The 20,163-nt window shown below is 59.5% G+C and overlaps 1 protein-coding gene across 1 annotated transcript; it reads left to right on the top strand.

The window, feature by feature from the left end:
- Window positions 1–1,560: 1,560 nt before the first annotated feature.
- LOC133341970 (IGF-like family receptor 1) lies at window positions 1,561–8,132 on the top strand. Its single transcript, XM_061550806.1, has 6 exons — window positions 1,561–2,010; window positions 3,342–3,531; window positions 3,701–3,990; window positions 4,405–4,662; window positions 5,787–5,837; window positions 6,413–8,132. The coding sequence occupies exons 1-6, from the start codon at window positions 1,923–1,925 to the stop codon at window positions 6,988–6,990; spliced, it is 1,455 nt and encodes a 484-aa protein (XP_061406790.1). The 5' UTR covers window positions 1,561–1,922; the 3' UTR covers window positions 6,991–8,132.
- Window positions 8,133–20,163: the final 12,031 nt, after the last annotated feature.

The following is a 20,163-nucleotide window of genomic DNA, read 5'->3' as shown; positions in this document are numbered from 1 at the left end:
CTAATGAGATGGGGGGGGGGGGGGGTCGTGTCGAGTCGTTGGTGAGCGCCGCGCTCGGAGCTTCGCCGAGTGGTCGCTGACCAGGGGGACCTCGGCGGCTCGGCGCCCTGACCCCTTGAGACACCCGGCGGCGCGCCGCCTCTGCTGATATTGTTGCTGCTGCGACGGCGCTGACGGGAGCGTCATGCCGGGTCGTCGTTGTCGAGGTTCTCTTCTCCCACAGCCGCCGCCGCTCTTCGGGTTTCATTGTTTTTCTGAAGCGCGACTTTCACGGATTTTCCGTGACGTCGGGCGGTCGGGAAAACCCGGCGCGCCAACCTCGGTGCGCCACGGAAGCCGTTTCCGCTGGATGTGAATTAACCGAAGCCACATTGCGGCAGCAGCAGCAGCTGCCCCCTCTCCTCAGGCTACCCCCGTGGATGTCGGGGCGAGCGACTGGGACGCGGATCGTTGCTTCTGGTTGGCGGCAGCAGCAGGGGCAGTCCTCCCCGCGAGTCTCACCCACTGGACGAGGCTGCCTCCCCTCCCGCTCCCCCCCCCCCCCCCCCACGGCTGCCCGTGTTCAGATCTCAGCCTGCCCCCTCTTTAGGACTCTGTCACTGTGGAGAACAGTGATCCTGGCCCTCATCAAACACATACAGACACATATCTCCCGTATAGCCTTGAACAGGCTGTTGGGACAAGTGGTATTTGAAAGCACCAACGCTGGAGTGCGTTTGGAACCATTGGACCAACGTTCCAGGTTCCCCGAAAGCGGGGAGACCCTTCCGAACAGCCCCGTGCCCAGGAACTAGCAAAGCAGCAGCACGGCCACTGCCCGGTGGTTGATATATGCCAGCCTCGATATCGTTGCGCGAAACGTCGGACAACTTGCCGAACAGCAACACTGCCGACGCGGCGCAAGCACATCGGAGAGGTTGAGTCAGCTGAGAAACCGCAGCTCGCCGTTGACAGAACACGTGGGCCGTGCCTCGAACCTGGAGGTGGTGGCGATGCGTTGAGCGAATTCTGTACATAATTACTGAACTGTATTTTTGTTGACGGAATAAAGGCGAGAGTCTTGCACTTTCGGGGTTAACGCGAGGTCAACGTAGCCCCTGTGAACACACATCACTCGTGAACACTACAAAGACAAAGATCATCCGTACGTTGGGAAAACTGTTGTTAGCGAGCACTTATGAAGGCCGACACGGCACACAAGGGGGTGGGTGGCCAGCATCACGCCCGGCCGCCTTTGTCTCCCAAGTGACGATATTTACACACCGCACCAGGTACTCATTTAAGGCCGGGTCGATCTTGGGGAGGCCCAGGACCGGTTCAGATAATCGTCACTCGTGTTGACCGTGAGCGGGAATCTAGCTCGGGTCTTTGCCGGATTCGCAGCGCAGCGGTCAGCGCGGCGCAATAACCGCCTACCACATAAACAAGACACATCGCACCCGCCCGCGCATGAACACTGGACCTCATTCACCTCCCACGTCTCTGACTCACTCGGTGAATACCCTGGCCGTGCTCGCTCGCTCGCTCGCACGCACGCACGGTCACACCGTCGCTCAGACGCGGCCAGCAGCAGCGCTGGAGGCATTCCGGGAAAGGCTCGCGTCCGGGGCGTTTCTCTCTTGGACTATCAACACCCTGGGCCGTGACGCCACGGCCCCACCGCGGCGTGGTGCACGTGTCGCAACCCTTGCGCCAGTCCCCTCCTGGACGAGCAGCCCCGTGACGCCGCTCACTAAAGCGATCCACCCGCGCTGTGCGCCGACTTCGCCGCCGGAGTTTCCGTCATCCTCGTCCCTTCGCGTGAGAGAGCTTCCGATGCAGGCTCGGCTCTCCGGGGTTCGAGCCGACGGATAGATCCCCTCGACGGGGGTCCCTCCTCCCTCCGTCTGGGTCCGCGTGGGGCCCCGCGCCTCGTTGGAGCCATGGGTCGGCCGCGATGCCAGGACCACGAGTTCGCCAGGGACAGCATCGTCTGCGTCTCGTGCAGCAGCGCGGTGCCACTCGCGCCCGGTACGAGGGGACCACGTCCACAATGACCCCCCCCCCACCCCTCTCTCCCCGACCCCCACTCTCACGGGTCCCGGTGTTTCCCCAGGTACCCCTCCCCCTCACCCTCTTTCCCCAAGTCCCCTGTTGTTTTCTACCTCTGATGTACAGCGCTGAGTCTGCTCATTTGAAAGGCGCTTTAGAATAAACTGTATTATTACTACTACCACCACCCAGAACCCCCGTGCCCACTACTCATCTCGGGTGCCCCTCACCCCGACTCCAGACGTTTATTCCCACATCTATCGCTCCATCATCATCACCAACAGCAGCAGCAGCAGAATGACCTCATGCCGGCTCCGGTGAGTTGGGTGTTACACTCATTGTGGAGCGGCGCAAAGTTCACGGCACGGTAAGTTCACTCAAACAGTGGCCACGTGTGTCGTCGGCACACCAAGGAGGTAGCAGAGTTGTGTGTGGGGAGTGGTGGCGGCCACCAAGATCAGTGACGATTTTATATTCGTAGCTGGTGCGGTGTGTAAACATCACCACTGGGAAGACAAAGGCGGCCGGGCGGTGTGCTAGCCAATCACACCCTCGTGTGCCGTGCCGGACTTCATAGGTGCTCGCTAACAGCACTTGCCCTAACAGTCTGTTAAAGGCTATACGGGGGATCTTTGTGTGGGTAATTAGAGAAGGTGGGCCGGGGTGAACATAATGAAAGAGGCAGATGGGAGTGCTGTAGTTGGAACGCTCTACTTTAATATCTCCTCTGGGAAATCTCCTAGGAGATGGAATGTCTCGTTTCCCAAGGTGTGGATGGATACTTCACCGAGGACACACGTTTGACATCTACCGTGTAGCTTCACCAGCGTGATCGTGGAACACCGCCCATGTGTCGAAAGACGCACGCGTGTGATCAGTGTTCACTCCCTCCGTAGGGATGGATAAAATATGTTGAACATTCACTGAAACGTGCTAAACGGGATCATGAAATAAACTCAACATTCGAAGAGACAGAAAGAGAAGGACCACGTGGATTCGAGAACACGCGCAGGTGAATGCAGAGCGCTGAGCCGTCCGTGGGGCTTACGCTTGACGCGTCACGGCTACAAAGGATGGTGGCAGATCACGGAGACTCATCGCGGAGTGGCAGCCGAGGATCGCATTCGAGAGGACGTCCACCGGGAGATGGAGCGATGGATTAATCTTGTGCGTAGGGCAAGGTGCTAGGTGGAGTCGGGGAGGAGGCGTCCATCCAGCAGCGGAATGACCAAATGGGCTTCCCGCACACCCTCCCCTTGTCCTGGACCCCGTTTCGTGACCCCCCCTACCTCCCCCCCCCCTCCCTGCAGGGTTCGGCTACACGAAACACTGCGGACACGCCTCTCCCGAGGGCGAAGGGGGTCCCCCTACGAAGCGTTGCGGCCCGGGGGAGTTCACGGGGGGGCTGGGGCTGTGCGAGCCGTGCTCGCGCTGCGGGGGCCCCGAGCGAGTCGCCGAGCCCTGCAGCCCCGCCAGGAACACGCGGTGCTGCCCCGAGGGGTGCGTCACGGGGAGGGGGAGGGGGTGACGGGGGTGGGGGGTGACGTCTACACTCGTTCAGTGAACTTCCTGCCGTGACCTTGGCTTCGTTAAGTTGATGATGCTAATGTTGGTGATATGAACGTCGAAGATGTTGATGTCCGTGATGTTATTGTTGATGACGATGCAGGCAGGAGGTGCACGACGGCTCGTGCCGCGGTAGGTGCTGCGATTGCTCCCTGATCCGGGGGGCCGAGGGGGGCGCGGGGCGAGACCCCGAGTGCGTGAAGAGGGAGCGCTCCCCGATCCACTGCCGCTACAGCAAGGCGGCCACGTGCCGAGGGTTGCCCGACACCGCCAGGCGCCCCGTGACCCCCAGGGTCCTCACGCTTGGTCGCATCACGCGGAGAATCGAAGTCCCCCCTCCTCTTCCACCTCCATCTCCACCCAGCTCGGGTCTTCAGGGAGCAGCAGCAGCAGGTTTGCGCCTGTGAGAAGATGACGAGGTGGTGGTGATGACCCTGACCTTGCCCTCCGCCCAAGCCCAAAGCCGACTCTGACTCTGAGGCTGACGCGACCCTCGACTCGACCCTGAACACTCAGCACAGCCGACGTGTTGCTCCGTCCCACCCGTCATACACTGCTCACGTCGGCCTCGACCTAGCTCCGAACCCTGATCCCAACCTCAACCCCAACCCCAACCGCACCCCTAACCCTGTGCCCGGCTCATAATCTCAACCCTATCTCTAACCCCCATCTGTATCACTAACCCTGACCTCTATCCCACAATCTGACCCCTATACTTGACCATAACCCCTGCCCCGCACTGTGACCCCTATCTCTGACCCGTATCCCTCACCGCGATGCCTGCCCCGCACTGTGACCCCGTGCTAGGTGGCTCCGAGGCGATGCTCCTCTTCTTCGCGAGTCTGGCTCTCTCGTCAATGCTCTTCATGCTGCTCGTGCTGCTCGTGACGCGCGGCCCTCGCTGCTGGAGGGGCCGCCCGCCCAACGGGGCCCGTGGGGCCCAGGACACCCGGGGGCAGGGATCCCTGGAATTGCAGGGAGGGGACCTGAAACCCCAACAGGGGGAAGCGTCTGCAGGGGACCAGAGCCCCATGCTGGACACCCAAACCCCGCCGCTCCGAGAAGGTGAGGAACGCAGGCAAGAGAGCACAACAACATCAAGCGCCATAGTGCTGGTGCCACGCTAGGTGCCCCTTGAGGCCGCGTGAAGTGTCGAACGTCTGCTGGCAGGAGATCACGGGACAGACCCAGGTGCCGTGGGTTAACTGACTGAGATGACTGGAAAATGCACCATCTGTACTCTCCACTGTGCCAGCTCGCTACGTTTTATCCGACCGGCGCTCCGCCAGTTGTTGCGAGCGTCACTTGTCTACCCTCCACCATTGTTAGAGGTCAACTGCCTCCCGCTACTCAGTAGTGTCCTTCACGAACTTCTTCCACAGCGGCCAATCTTGATACCGTTGGTACTAGTCATCGACAAGTCCACTCAGATTCATATTCCCCTTTAGGACATCGGCCCATCTCTTTTCCAGCCCGTGCCGCGCCCGTTTAGCCCCCTCTATCAGGCCAAACAGAAGCTGCTTGGACATGCGCTGGCTGGACATGTTGGCTGCATGACCCAACCAATATTGCCTGTCAAAGGAGTTCACTGATGGTACTGTGTCCACACCTTTCAAAGATCTATAAGCTTTTCGCACAATCCAGTCCGGTTGAACCCATGATGGATTCAGAGAAAGCCAGCCTGAATGTTTCCAAATGGCGCAGATGTTCCTTTAGAGTTTAGAGGGCTCCACGTTTTGCAAGCGTAGAGCTGAGAGGGCATGACTGTGGCCAAGAGGACCTGGAGCTCCATATGGAGCGGCAGGCCAGGTAGCAGCTTCGACACAGCGTTATGCAGGCGGTGAAACGATGCCGCCCAACTGATAGATGGCCATGAGCACACTGCGCATGTACGACAACTCCTCTCTCAACAACTGCTCCACCACTCATGGGGAATTGAGGTCGTGGAATATTTGATTAAATAAAATACCCAAGCGCTCTTCGTACTTGCTCAACAGATGGTACAACAGGGGGTGGCAACTTCCTTGAGGGACAGAGTGCACGTGTATAGACGCACACACACGTGCTTGATATACCTGGGAACACACACATGTACACGCATTTGTGTACTTGTACACATACCTGCAAAAACATGTACACACACGTACACGTGGACACGCACCTGCAAACGTCCATGTTTGTCTCCCCAGTGCCGCCTCCTCAGCGGACCCGGGAACAGGAGCTGACAGAGCGAATACACGGTGAGAGATGAGCACTCGTCAGCCGTCATCTATCCACTGCTGCACGAACGCCTCCCCAAGGCGTCCCCATCTCGCGACGCCGTGCTCCATCGCGCCACCACCTCTTCCGCTCACCTTCTTTGTGTCTTCTCATCGACAGACACTTCCGCCCCACCACCTCTTCTGTCCACCAAAGACAAAGATGCCCCGTATAGCCTTACATACCTTTGGGGAAAGTGCTGTTAGTGAGCACATATGAAGGCCGGCACGAGGGGGGTGGGTGGCCAGTATCACGCTCGACCGCCTTTGTATCCCCAGTGGCGATGTTTTTACACACCGCACCAGGTACTCACTTGAGGCCGAGTCGACCTAGGGGAGGCCCAGGACCAGTTCAGATAATCGTCACCGGTGTTGGCCGTGAGCGGGAATCGAACTCGGGTCGCCGGGGTCGTAGCGCAGCGCGCTAACCGCTGCGCCACGGCTCCCCACCACCCACCACCACCACCATGTCCTCTCCCCTTTCCACTCGTTTCCTCTGACCACTTAATCATCGCCACCTCCTCTTAACGTCCCCTCCTCCTCGCCCCCCTCGCCAGCCTCCCCGTGGTTCTCTCTCCCGCTGGAGCGCCTGCTGGACGCGCTGGACGTGTGCGACCGCCTCTCCCAGCTGCTGGACCCGGAGCTGCCCCCGCTCGCCTCCGCGCGCCACCTCGCCTCGCGCTGCGGCCTCGAGCGCCACGAGGTCGCCGCGCTGGCGGCGCGCGGCGTCAGCCTCACCCGGGCCGCGCTCGAGGTGACGGCGGCCCGCGACCCCGGGGTCACCGTGGGCAGCCTCCTCGAGTCCCTGCTCCGCATGGAGCGGGCGGACGCCCTGCAGGCCGTGTTGGGCACCGAGCCACCGCCGCGCCACGGTGCCGGCTTGGGATTCGGCGCGGATTTGAGCACCGCCGCCAACACCGGCAGCGGCGACACCGGGACTGGCGGCACCAGCGGCGGCGGCGGCACACAATGCGGGTGTAGTGGCCACGTGAACGGGAGCGCGTACAGCAGTGGCTATGCACGCGCCAAGGGGAGCGTGACGAGCGGGGCGGCGCACACCATGAACGGGAGAGCGGCGCTCCCCGATGAGACGACTCGCCCCTCGAATGGATGCGCGGCGCACACGTGCGCGTGACCCGGCGCACACGTGCGCGTGACCCGGCGCACACGTGCGCTTGACCCGGCACACACGTGCGCTTGACCCGGCACACACGTGCGCGTGACCCGGCGCACACGTGCGCTTGACCTGGCACACACGTGCGCGTGACCCGGCGCGGTGCTGACAGCAGTGAAGTCGTCGCGCATAGTGAGCACGAGGTGCAGACTGGCGCCCGCATCGAGAGAAGGCCCCTGCTGCTGCTGCTGCAGCTCGACAAGATGAGCCTCGTGTGGTGAGCAGCAGGAGACCTCTCACCCCACGCACTCACCCCACGTACTCACCCCACGCACTCACCCCACACACTCACCCCACACACTCACCCCACCCACTCACCCCACGCACCCTGCTGACACACTTGGCGCGTCTCCCCATCATCGCTCCGAACACCGCTTGACGTCGTCTCGTGTTTGGCTGTGTCGGGTGGTGGAGGGTTCTTAGCGGCAGAGGTGGGACAAAGTCATTGTTATGCAAGTCCAAGTCGAGTCTGAAGTCATCAAATTCATGACTCGAGTCTGACTCGAGTCCAAGTCACATGACTCGAGTCCACACCTCAGAGGTGGGACAAAGTCATTGTTATGCAAGTCCAAGTCGAGTCTGAAGTCATCAAATTCATGACTCGAGTCTGACTCGAGTCCAAGTCACATGACTCGAGTCCACACCTCTGCTTAGCGGTATGCACGGCTTTGGCCAGATCGTTCCGTCCTGGCCACTCTCCCCCCAATAAAAAAACTATCAATCGTTATGAAGTTGTAAATATACTTACTTTTGAAGGGGGGGGGGGGGGGTTAGGTGACTGTTGGTACGTTAATGCGGCCCAAATGGATACGCGGAAATCCCCCCGCCACCCACGATATATTGTGTTCAATATTATCTCGACGTTGGCAATAAAGGTCAGCGACAAGCAGAAGACATTCTCGTGTTTTTAATCATTGTACGTTGCCTGCAATGACGCACAGCAAAGACAACGCGAACGCTCAAACTACAACTCGAACTGACAAGTGCGCAAATAAGTTATGGATGCGTGGTGCACGCGTGGCCTCACACCGAGAGACAGGAAGAGGAGGCACGTGGAGTAGAGAGCTCACGAGGAGGAGACGTCGCGCTGACCGTGACGGACAGGGAGACGATGGCTGCTGGCCAAAACCAACGACGGAGTGACAAAGGAGCGTCTGAATGTCTTTCCGACAGACCTGTTCTTCACCTGAGGATGGCTGCTTGCGTTGTGGCCAAAACGTCGTGAGAATTGTATTTTATTATGTTTTATTTTTATTTTATTATTTCCCTTCTACGTGACTTTAGCGAAAGAACAAAGAAGATGAATCCCTGCAGTCACGAAAGCTTTAAATCGAAATCTGTTGTTGTTGTCATATCCTCAAATCTTGTAGCTCAATTTTAACCCACTTCCCAATGTGGTATCGACTGCAAACTTGGTATACTTATGTCATACAGATGACAATACTATATTTTATCATTAAAATAGAAAAAAATATTAAACCATCTTTTTTATATGTTATGTTTCGGCTTGGTTCTAATTGTCCACGCTCAACTGACGTTGGCCGTAAATCACCACGGCCCCTTACGCTGTGGCAAGCCTCGGGGCCACTTCCTGGAGTCGTGGAGTTTTGCCATTACGAGTACGGTACATTTCATTAAAGCGTGTTTTAAAAAAGTATTTTAAAATATTACTTATTTATATCCAAGGACCGTGAGAGAGATTACAGTGGATAGAACATGGCCTTGGCATGATGATGCAGCTCAAGTATTGGGCTCAAGTAAACCATCCGGTGCGCAGGAAGGTCAAGGGGGCCGCAGATTGGGCGACCGAAAGTGCTTTTGTAATCTCCATCCGGCCAATACGCAGATATCAGTCCCCGCTCGCCATGCCGACTGATGACGACCAATGTGAACGTCGGTTATACATGTTATATACTCTGTATTTATCTTTACTACAACATATTGTATGGATGTAATTTTAACTTGGAAATGCGTGGAGCGGTGGTACAGTGGTTAGTGCACTGCGCTCTGACCCGACTCCCGGCCACGGCCAGCACAGATCGAGATCAGAACCTGCTCATGCCCCCCCCCCCCCCCCCCCACTTCACCGATCCCGATTGACCAGTGTGGTGAAGTATGGTAAAAAAAACATGACCGGCACGGCGTGGAAAGGCCTTCATCCAGCAGCGAACATTATTAGTTATGATAATTAATGGAGCAATGACGAGTTTAATCAGCGCGTCCTGCCTGCTGTGACGCGTCGCTCAGAACACGCGTGGTCCTTCACGGGACATGTGGTGCATATAAAACCCGCAAAGTGTGCAAAGAAGCGTGGACAGACCCAGGCCGGGATTGCCCGTCGAGAGCGACGCAAGGCGGGAGGGGCACATCATGGGGACGAGACGGGCACGTGGTGGGGACGAGAGGGGCACGTGGTGGGGATGAGAGGGGCACGTGGTGGGGATGAGAGGGGCACGTGGTGGGGATGAGAGGGGCACGTGGTGGGGATGAGAGGGGCACATCATGGGGATGAGAGGGGCACATCATGGGGATGAGAGGGGCACGTGGTGGGGATGAGAGGGGCACGTGGTGGGGATGAGAGGGGCACGTGGTGGGGATGAGAGGGGCACGTGGTGGGGATGAGACGGGCACGTGGTGGGGATGAGAGGGGCACGTGGTGGGGATGAGAGGGGCACGTGGTGGGGATGAGAGGGGCACGTGGTGGGGATGAGACGGGCACGTGGTGGGGATGAGAGGGGCACGTGGTGGGGACGAGACGGGCACGTGGTGGGGATGAGACGGGCACGTGGTGGGGATGAGAGGGGCACGTGGTGGGGATGAGACGGGCACGTGGTGGGGATGAGAGGGGCACGTGGTGGGGACGAGACGGGCACGTGGTGGGGACGAGAGGGGCACGTGGTGGGGAGGAGAGGGGCACGTGGTGGGGACGAGAGGGGCACGTGGTGGGGATGAGAGGGGCACGTGGTGGGGATGAGAGGGGCACGTGGTGGGGACGAGAGGGGCACGTGGTGGGGATGAGAGGGGCACGTGGTGGGGACGAGAGGGGCACGTGGTGGGGACGAGAGGGGCACGTGGTGGGGACGAGAGGGGCACGTGGTGGGGATGAGAGGGGCACGGGTTCAGGGCCACAGGGGGGACGGTCGCCCATGGTCACGGGCGGTGACGGATGGAGGAAGTCGACCGCAGGCCGAGAGGCCGCCTTCACCCACGAGGCGGCTCTGTCGCGAGGTGGCGCCTGCCGCGCCATGGATGTGTTGGTGGTGGTGGTGGTGCCAGGGGCGGCCACGGCCACCACCACGGGGCCTCGTGACGACCTCGCGCCACGTGGGGTCGCCCCGCCCCCATGACGTCACCGCCAACCGCCCCCGCCCTTCTGCCCACCCGCCCCGCATGACGTCACCGCCAACCGCAACGCTCTCGCGCCGTCAGCTCAGCTGATCGCTCAGCTGACTGAGCGGAGACGCCTTTGTCTTCCCGGCCTGCACAGGCCCCTTCCCCTGCCGCCCTCCTCTACTGCTTCTGCCCCCCCCGCCCCCGGGAGGCCGAGGGAGCCCCCCGTGACCCCCGCGCAGCGAGAGGCGGCCCCGGCGGCTCCATGAACGCGACTCCCCCGACCCCGCAGGTATGGGGCCCCCCACTCACTCTCACTTCCGCGTCCCAGACACGGGGGGGGGGGGGGGGGGGGGGTGGTTGGTGGGGGGCGGGGTGGTTGGTGGGGGGCGGGGTGGTTGGTGGGGGGCGGGGTGGGTGGCACGGGTCACGCGTACACAGCAGCCATATCCGCGTACATCTCCCCGTGTCTCTCTGTCCCCGTGTCTCCCTGTCCCCGTGTCTGTCTCCCTGTCCCCGTGTCTGTCTCCCTGTCCCCGTGTCTGTCTCCCTGTCCCCGTGTCTGTCTCCCTGTCCCCGTGTCTGTCTCCCTGTCCCCGTGTCTGTCTCCCTGTCCCCGTGTCTGTCTCCCTGTCCCCGTGTCTGTCTCCCTGTCCCCGTGTCTGTCTCCCTGTCCCCGTGTCTGTCTCCCTGTCCCCGTGTCTGTCTCCCTGTCCCCGTGTCTGTCTCCCTGTCCCCGTGTCTGTCTCCCTGTCCCCGTGTCTGTCTCCCTGTCCCCGTGTCTGTCTCCCTGTCCCCGTGTCTGTCTCCCTGTCCCCGTGTCTGTCTCCCTGTCCCCGTGTCTGTCTCCCTGTCCCCGTGTCTGTCTCCCTGTCCCCGTGTCTGTCTCCCTGTCCCCGTGTCTGTCTCCCTGTCCCGTGTCTGCTCCCTGTCCCCGTGTCTGTCTCCCTGTCCCCGTGTCTGTCTCCCTGTCCCCGTGTCTGTCTCCCTGTCCCCGTGTCTGTCTCCCTGTCCCCGTGTCTGTCTCCCTGTCCCGTGTCTGTCTCCCTGTCCCCGTGTCTGTCTCCCTGTCCCCGTGTCTGTCTCCCTGTCCCCGTGTCTGTCTCCCTGTCCCCGTGTCTGTCTCCCTGTCCCCGTGTCTGTCCTCCCCGTGTCTGTCTCCCTGTCCCCGTGTCTGTCTCCCTGTCCCCGTGTCTGTCTCCCTGTCCCCGTGTCTGTCTCCCTGTCCCCGTGTCTGTCTCCCTGTCCCCGTGTCTGTCTCCCTGTCCCCGTGTCTGTCTCCCTGTCCCCGTGTCTGTCTCCCTGTCCCGTGTCTGTCTCCCTGTCCCCGTGTCTGTCTCCTCTGTCCCCGTGTCTGTCCTCCCTGTCCCCGTGTCTGTCTCCCTGTCCCCGTGTCTGTCTCCCTGTCCCCGTGTCTGTCTCCCTGTCCCCGTGTCTGTCTCCCTGTCCCCGTGTCTGTCTCCCTGTCCCCGTGTCTGTCTCCCTGTCCCCGTGTCTGTCTCCCTGTCCCCGTGTCTGTCCTCCCTGTCCCCGTGTCTGTCTCCCTGTCCCCGTGTCTGTCTCCCGGTCCCCGTGTCTGTCTCCCTGTCCCCGTGTCCTGTCTCCCTGTCCCCCGTGTCTGTCTCCCTGTCCCCGTGTCTGTCTCCCTGTCCCCGTGTCTGTCCTCCCTGTCCCCGTGTCTGTCTCCCTGTCCCCGTGTTCCTGTCTCCCTGTCCCTTGTCGTCCCCTGTCCCCGTGTCTGTCTCCCTGTCCCCGTGTCTGTCTCCCTGTCCCCGTGTCTGTCTCCCTGTCCCCGTGTCTGTCTCCCCTGTCCCCGTGTCTGTCTCCCTGTCCCCGTGTCTGTCTCCCTGTCCCCGTGTCTGTCTCCCTGTCCCCGTGTCTGTCTCCCTGTCCCCGTGTCTGTCTCCCTGTCCCCGTGTCTGTCTCCCTGTCCCCGTGTCTGTCTCCCTGTCCCCGTGTCTGTCTCCCTGTCCCCGTGTCTGTCTCCCTGTCCCCGTGTCTGTCTCCCTGTCCCCGTGTCTGTCTCCCTGTCCCCGTGTCTGTCTCCCTGTCCCCGTGTCTGTCTCCCTGTCCCCGTGTCTGTCTCCCTGTCCCCGTGTCTGTCTCCCTGTCCCCGTGTCTGTCTCCCTGTCCCCGTGTCCTGTCTCCCTGTCCCCGTGTCTGTCTCCCTGTCCCCGTGTCCTGTCTCCCTGTCCCCGTGTCTGTCTCCCTGTCCCCGTGTCTGTCTCCCTGTCCCCGTGTCTGTCTCCCTGTCCCCGTGTCTGTCTCCCTGTCCCCGTGTCTGTCTCCCTGTCCCCGTGTCTGTCTCCCTGTCCCCGTGTCTGTCTCCCTGTCCCCGTGTCTGTCTCCCTGTCCCCGTGTCTGTCTCCCTGTCCCCGTGTCTGTCTCCCTGTCCCCGTGTCTGTCTCCCTGTCCCCGTGTCTGTCTCCCTGTCCCCGTGTCTGTCTCCCTGTCCCCGTGTCTGTCTCCCTGTCCCCGTGTCTGTCTCCCTGTCCCCGTGTCTGTCTCCCTGTCCCCGTGTCTCCCTGTCCCCGTGTCTCCCTGTCCCCGTGTCTCCCTGTCCCCGTGTCTCCCTGTCCCCGTGTCTCCCTGTCCCCGTGTCTCCCTGTCCCCGTGTCTCCCTGTCCCCGTGTCTCCCTGTCCCCGTGTCTCCCTGTCCCCGTGTCTCCCTGTCCCCGTGTCTCCCTCCCTGTCCCCGTGTCTCCCTCCCTGTCCCCGTGTCTCCCTCCCTGTCCCCGTGTCCCCGTGTCTCCCCGTCCCCGTGTCCCCGTGTCTCCCCGTCCCCGTGTCTCCCTCCCTGCCCCCGTGTCTCCCTGTCCCCGTGTCTCCCTCCCTGCCCCCGTGTCTCCCTCCCTGCCCCCGTGTCTCCCTCCCTGCCCCCGTGTCTCCCTCCCTGCCCCCGTGTCTCCCTCCCTGCCCCCGTGTCTCCCTGTCCCCGTGTCTCCCTCCCTGCCCCCCGTGTCTCCCTGCCCCCGTGTCTCCCTGTCCCCGTGTCTCCCTCCCTGCCCCCGTGTCTCCCTCCCTGCCCCCGTGTCTCCCTGTCCCCGTGTCTCCCTGTCCCCGTGTCTCCCTGTCCCCGTGTCTGTCTCCCTGTCCCCGTGTCTCCCTGTCCCCGTGTCTCCCTGTCCCCGTGTCTCCCTGTCCCCGTGTCTGTCTCCCTGTCCCCGTGTCTGTCTCCCCGTCCTCGTGTCTCCCCGTCCCCGTGTCTCCCCGTCCCCGTGTCTCCCCGTCCCCGTGTCTCCCTGTCCCCGTGTCTCCCTGTCCCCGTGTCTCCCTGTCCCCGTGTCTCCCTGTCCCCGTGTCTGTCTCCCTGTCCCCGTGTCTGTCTCCCTGTCCCCGTGTCTGTCTCCCTGTCCCCGTGTCTGTCTCCCTGTCCCCGTGTCTGTCTCCCTGTCCCCGTGTCTGTCTCCCTGTCCCCGTGTCTGTCTCCCTGTCCCCGTGTCTGTCTCCCTGTCCCCGTGTCTGTCTCCCTGTCCCCGTGTCTCCCTGTCCCCGTGTCTCCCTGTCCCCGTGTCTCCCTGTCCCCGTGTCTCCCTGTCCCCGTGTCTCCCTGTCCCCGTGTCTCCCTGTCCCCGTGTCTCCCTGTCCCCGTGTCTCCCTGTCCCCGTGTCTCCCTGTCCCCGTGTCTCCCTGTCCCCGTGTCTCCCTGTCCCCGTGTCTCCCTGTCCCCGTGTCTGTCTCCCTGTCCCCGTGTCTGTCTCCCTGTCCCCGTGTCTGTCTCCCTGTCCCCGTGTCTCCTGTCCCCGTGTCTCCCTGTCCCCGTGTCTCCCTGTCCCCGTGTCTCCCTGTCCCCGTGTCTCCCTGTCCCCGTGTCTCCCTGTCCCCGTGTCTCCCTGTCCCCGTGTCTCCCTGTCCCCGTGTCTCCCTGTCCCCGTGTCTCCCTGTCCCCGTGTCTCTCCCCGTGTCTCCCTGTCCCCGTGTCTCCCTGACGGCAGATGAGAGTACGAGGGGGGGGGGGGGGGGATGTGGCGGAGTCGGTTACATGACAGTTCTGGACCTTCCCCGGGCCGACTCAGCCTTAAATTAGTACCCGGCCCGGTCTATAAACAGCACTGGGCGTACACGGTGCAGTGTGGAGACATCGTCACTGGGAAGACGTCGTCACTGGGAAGACAAATGCGTCTCTCCGTGTCTGTGTACGCATTTGAGCGCAACACATGTACCCATGTATAGTACTCGCATGTGTAGTACCCATGTATAGCACACGCATGTGTACGCATGTGCACATGCATGTCCTCTACATGACACGTGTTCATGGCTCTGTTGTCTCCCGTGTGTCCCCGTGGGCCCCAGGTCTCCACTTTGAGGGGCCCAACCGTGAGCTCCGGCCCCAACGCTTCTGACAGCAGCACCCAGCTGGGGACCATCACCGTAGTCCCCTCAAAGGTCACAGGTACGGGGGGAGGACTGTGAGTGTGGAAACATCACCGTGTAGAGAAAGGCGGCCGGGGTGGTTTTCCGACCACACCACTCCCTCGTGCGTCGTGCTGGCCTTAACAGGTGGTCGCTAACAGCACTTACTGTGTGCGCCGTCCGTGATGGTGACTCCCTGCTCCGATTCAAGAGCTTCCTCTTCTCTGCCTAGGGCTGACTTCCTGTCTGCCCAGAGCCTTGAAATGCAGTCGAGACTTGATCCCCATTCATTTCTAAAGACTCACACAGAGACCCACACACTCGCATAGAGACCCACAGACTCACACAGAGACCCACACACTCACATAGAGACACAGACTGACATAGAGACCCACAGACTCACACAGAGACCTCTGGCTGTCATTGAAAATGTTTCTGTTTTACATTGAAAAGGTTCTGTACAGAGACACTTAGACTGTATACGCCTCCTTCCGACTGGCACAACGAGCCCTGCTGAACCAGCCCGGGTGTGGGTCGGGAGGCACCTGGAAGTTTGTCCGCTGCAGAAGCCGTGCCGCTGACACCGCACGACCAATGGAAATGAACCTGCCCGTGCGCGAACCCACGCGCGTGCCCGTGCATGTACCTGTGTATGCACCTGTGCATGTATCTGTGCATGTACCTGTGTATGTACCTGTGCATGTACCTGTGCAGGCATACAGACGTACGAGGTAGCGGTGGGGGTGGTGATCGCGGTGCTGCTCGCGGCCGTCCTGCTCGTCACGGCGCTTCGAGTCTGGCAGCAGCGAGTCCGGTGGAACGCGGCACACGACGGTACCTACCAAAGTAGGCACACTCCACGGCATCATACCACTCGCACGCTTCCACGCACTCCCATCGTACCACTCGCACCCCGGCATCGTACCACGAAGACAAAGACTCCGCACATCATGACACACACTCACACTCTACATCATAACACACACACCCCCCTCGTGCTCTGTCTGCTATTAGTGTTAGTGCTATGGCTGATGTTAGTGTTATTGCCGTGTGCTGCTAGTGTTAGTATCGTGTACGGTGTTAGTGTTCGTGTGATGTAAGTGTGCGTGTCCCACGTGTATGCGTGTACTCACCTGTTCGTGTCTTGCAGCCTCGTTCGTGTTGCTGGAGAACAGTGAGGACGGTGAGTGAGGGTGGGAGACTCGGGCCGCACACACGCGCACACACACACACACACCACACACACACACCGTGCACACACGCGCACACACCACACACACACACCGTGCACACACACACCGTACACATACACTGTTGCACACACACGCGCACACACCCCACACACACACCGTGCACACACACACCGTGCACACACACTTGCACACACACACGCGCACACACCACACACACACACCGTGCACACACACCGTGCACACACCACACACACCACGCACACACACCGTGCCCACCCACACACACACACCGCGCACACACACCGCGCACACACACCGTGCACACACCGTGCACACACTGTTGCACACACACTGTTGCACACACACCGCACACACTCCGCACCCTCCGTACACTCAAACTTTGTATTCACGCCGTCCAACTAAGGTTGGCTTTTCATGCTCTCCTCCTGTTCTGCACGGGTTTCTTCTGGCTTCTACGGTTTCCTCCTCCCACAGCTAAACGCCGCAATGTCACCGCTATTGGCCAAACCACTTCCCATTGCTCAAAAATCACCTGTAGATTATTCAACTGGGATCACACACACACAGCAGCAGCAGCAACATCGCTCCTCCAGGGAACATTTGGCAGGACCCTCCTGAGAAAAAGGGTCTTGAGACTCTGTGAGAATTTCCTGGCTAAACGAGAGTACGAAGAAGGGAGTTTATGCACGAGCGCGGTCCGTAAGGAGGGGTCACGGTTGCGAGTGGCCATGAATGAGTCCTTGGTGTGGCGTTGTGCTGCGATCAGCTATTTGCACCGATCCAGCACCTCCTGTTGCACTGACCAGCATGGTGAAGTATGGTCAAAACACCCCCCCCCTCCCATTACCGACAACACGGTGTGGGGAGCCCTCCATCCGATTTGTTATCCTTCCCCCACACCTACGACTAACATGGTTGGCTACGTACGGTGCGAAAGAAGTTCAACATACATATGTAGTGACGCTCGGACAACTTGAACTGTAGAGGTTTACTTATTTATTATTTAAGAAGACGCTCCATGCAGGTAACTTGACCTGGACAGGGATAACGCACAGATCGCTTGGGCCAGGGATAACGCACACATGACTTGGGCCAGGGATGGCACGCAAGTAGCGGCGACGACGCGAAGACAGCGGCGGCGTGAAGACAGTCGACCCCGATCCCACAGCGGCCCCGAACCTCGCCTCTCACCTCCTTTTATTGCCGGCGGAGCCCTCACCCCGCCCTCGGCCACGCCCCCTTTCTAGAATTCTCTCGCATTTTCCCGAACTTCCCAGATGGTTCCCTTCCCTACTTACCCCTCGTGACCACTAGGCCACACACTGTCCCTGCACCCACACTGTCCCTACACACAAAGAGGGCTGTACGTGAATCCGCACTCGACACATCCGTCAACAACGCCGCGGCCTGAACGGCAAAAAGTATCCAATCGGCCGTGTTATGACGGCGCATGCGCCAACCGTCTTGCTTCGCAGCTTCCGCGTGCAGAGTCATCACCCGCTGTGATTGACATCACCCGCTGTGATTGACATCACCCGCTGTGATTGACATCACCCGCTACGGTGACGTCGTCGCTAGCTAATTGCTGCCTAATCGACTAATGGCAGCTTTTCTTACGTAATATTTTTAGAGCGCCTTTACTCAAGGCGCTTGACATAGCTTATTAAGCGGTAACGTAAGAGAATGATTTAGATGGCAGGGGCGTGCATGGGCTGAGGAATGAGCTGCTGTCCATCGACTCGTTTCAGTCAATTACCGCTGGAACGACGCGGAGGTCGGAGCGGAGGAGAGGCGGAGCACGGGGGGCGGAGCCTCGGAGCCGGCCAGGCGGAGCCTGTGAGCGGAGTGGCCGGGGCATTCTTCAAAGTGGGCGTCGCCTCGGGTGAAGGGGGCGGGATTTATGTGAAGTGGGCGGAGCCATGAGTGGAGTGGGCGGGGCATTCTTCAAAGTGGGCGTCGCCTCGTGTGAAGGAGGCGGGGTTTATGTGAAGTGGGCGGAGCCTGTGAGCGGAGTAGGCGGGGCATTTTTCAAAGTGGGCGTTGCCCTCGGGTGAAGGGGGCGGGGTTTATGTGAAGTGGGCGGAGCCATGAGCGGAGTGGGCGGGGCCACGTTTACACTGAGTCACCTTGGCACTTCGTGCAATTCCTGGCTGTGTCCGCCCAGGAATGTATTTTACCAAAACGTACTAAAGTGTTCCCTCTGGTGGTAAGTGGACGTTAAAGGCCTTGCCAAGTCTTCATTCGAGTTGCCAATTTTCTCTTTCAGTGTTATAGCCAAATGTCAAATGAGAAAACAGTGATGACTTTCACCAATTGACTCGATGCCACGAGGTGCCCTTTAGATTGCAAGGTGCATGTTAGTGGTCCTGCACCTGGCTAAATAAAGGACGTCCGTCGCAAGAGGGAATGGATCCCAATTGTCTCTCAACGGGTTAAATAAGGAAAATAATTGGCCTCGTCGTGGAAAATATGAATAACAAAATAGAGAAGCAGGCAATGTCTCCCTCGCGCATCTGTACCCCCACATACCTTTTTAAAAGTATTTATCCTCGAATTAGACCCAATAACATCTCATAGTTCAGCAGCATTGATTCAAGCGAGCCTGACTGATGAGGCACTGAGTGTTGAAACCGGTCCGGAGTTTGTTCGAGCCAAGTCAATGCTGCTGACTTTCTTAAGTGCTCCCAGAAGGCCGTGCGACCGAAGGCTTGTGTAAGAAATACTCGTTATTTTAATGTGGAGGGACCGATATGTGAAGGAGACGTATTGTATGCTTATCTATTTGGTTAAATAAAGGTCGTCAATCACAAGAGGCAATGCACCGCAATGCGCCCTCACCTGGTAAAGCACATGGCAGCACTGTGCCGCTGTGGTCTCCGATCTGCCAATCGCCTTGGTGAGAGACCTTGCCCGTGACAACCGCGCCGCGTGCTGATTGGGGATTGTAGTTAGCGCCATACTTGTTATCGGCAGCAGAACGTGCCATGTGCCAGTCACGTGACTTGACGCGCAGCTCGTCATTGGCTGGTTTTTTTGTAGTGGGGGGAGGGGGTGAGGGGGCTATGGGGAATTAATGGGGGATGGGAGGAGGGGCGCTGGGTTGGGTCCAGACTGGGGGAGGGGTAGGGAGGGCTTTTGTCGGGATGCATGAGGGGTGAGGGGAGGGGCTGTGGGGGAGGGGCTCTGGGTTGGGCCCAGTCGTCTCCTCGCAGCCCCCCCCCCCCGCTGCGCTTTAGCTCCGTGCACGGTTTGCGCGTAGGCACGACCACGGCCTCCTCGTTCGCGATTGGCTGTCGTGCGCCCTTGCCACGTGGCTTCCCACGTGCGTGCTCTGCACTATGCGAGTCTCTTCGTTTGCAACGATGACCCCGTGAGGGTGTTCGTGATGATTTTATTTAACGAGGTATCAATACGAACGTGAGAGACGGAGGAGGTGTTCTGATGTCGGGTTAATAGAGCGACTGCTGTGAATTCTGATCAAACAAAAATGCGATGCACAACCAAACAACAACCACAACAACAACAACCTGCATCTTGGCCATATATGACGTAACCAGCGCAATAATGAACGACCCAATACACCACAGCAGCTAATATAAAAATTTATTACAAACACTTACAACTGAACAATATTAAATTAAAACAAGACCAACGCATATCACTAAAATGTATAAACAATTACCAAAGAAATTACCCAAATCACAATCGAACAGCAAGAACAATCAACTAAATACGTGGCACATGTATGTTGCGTGTTCAACTTCTTTCGCACCACACGTAGCCAACCGTGGTAATCGGAAGTGCGGGGGACGGACGACAAACGTTACCCCACGTAGTGTCATTTAAACATAATTATATGGGGGGCAGGGGGGGCTGACAACCACAATAACAACTTTAACGATCACAACAAATACCACAACAATCAACATGAACCATAACAATCGATAAACAACCACACACAGCGGCAGCGGCGATTACAACCCGTGTGGTAGGCACGACGACACCGCCACGCGTTGCCTGCTGCACAGTCCGCTGCTCCTGCTGCTCCTGCTGCTGCTGCTGCAGCAGTAGTCGTCATTGTGTTGGTGTTGTGTGTTGGTGTTGTGTGTTCGTTTTGATTTACGCGCTGCGCAATAAAATAATTAAATAATACCGCGCGTCTCTCTTTACGTGTAACCGTCCCCGTCATACGAACGTGGAATTTCCAACGCCAGCTGAGATGACCCGCCGTTGGCCG

The sequence above is a fragment of the Lethenteron reissneri genome, chromosome 13 (genome assembly GCF_015708825.2).
Source record: "Lethenteron reissneri isolate LAM-NWPU_2019-01 chromosome 13, ASM1570882v1, whole genome shotgun sequence".
NCBI lineage: Eukaryota > Metazoa > Chordata > Hyperoartia > Petromyzontiformes > Petromyzontidae > Lethenteron > Lethenteron reissneri.
Note: the sequence above shows the minus strand (reverse complement) of the source record. Positions and strands in the feature narration are given on the sequence as shown.

What these genes read in the sequence shown, in the direction of transcription:
- LOC133341970 (XM_061550806.1), top strand. Translation starts at nt 1,923, where the DNA reads ATGGGTCGGCCGCGATGCCAGGACCACGAGTTCGCCAGGGACAGCATC. An exon ending in ACGCGGTGCTGCCCCGAGGG is followed by an intron (nt 3,532 to 3,700) that starts GTGCGTCACGGG and finishes ATGACGATGCAG; the next exon opens with GCAGGAGGTGCACGACGGCT. An exon ending in TCAGGGAGCAGCAGCAGCAG is followed by an intron (nt 3,991 to 4,404) that starts GTTTGCGCCTGT and finishes ACCCCGTGCTAG; the next exon opens with GTGGCTCCGAGGCGATGCTC.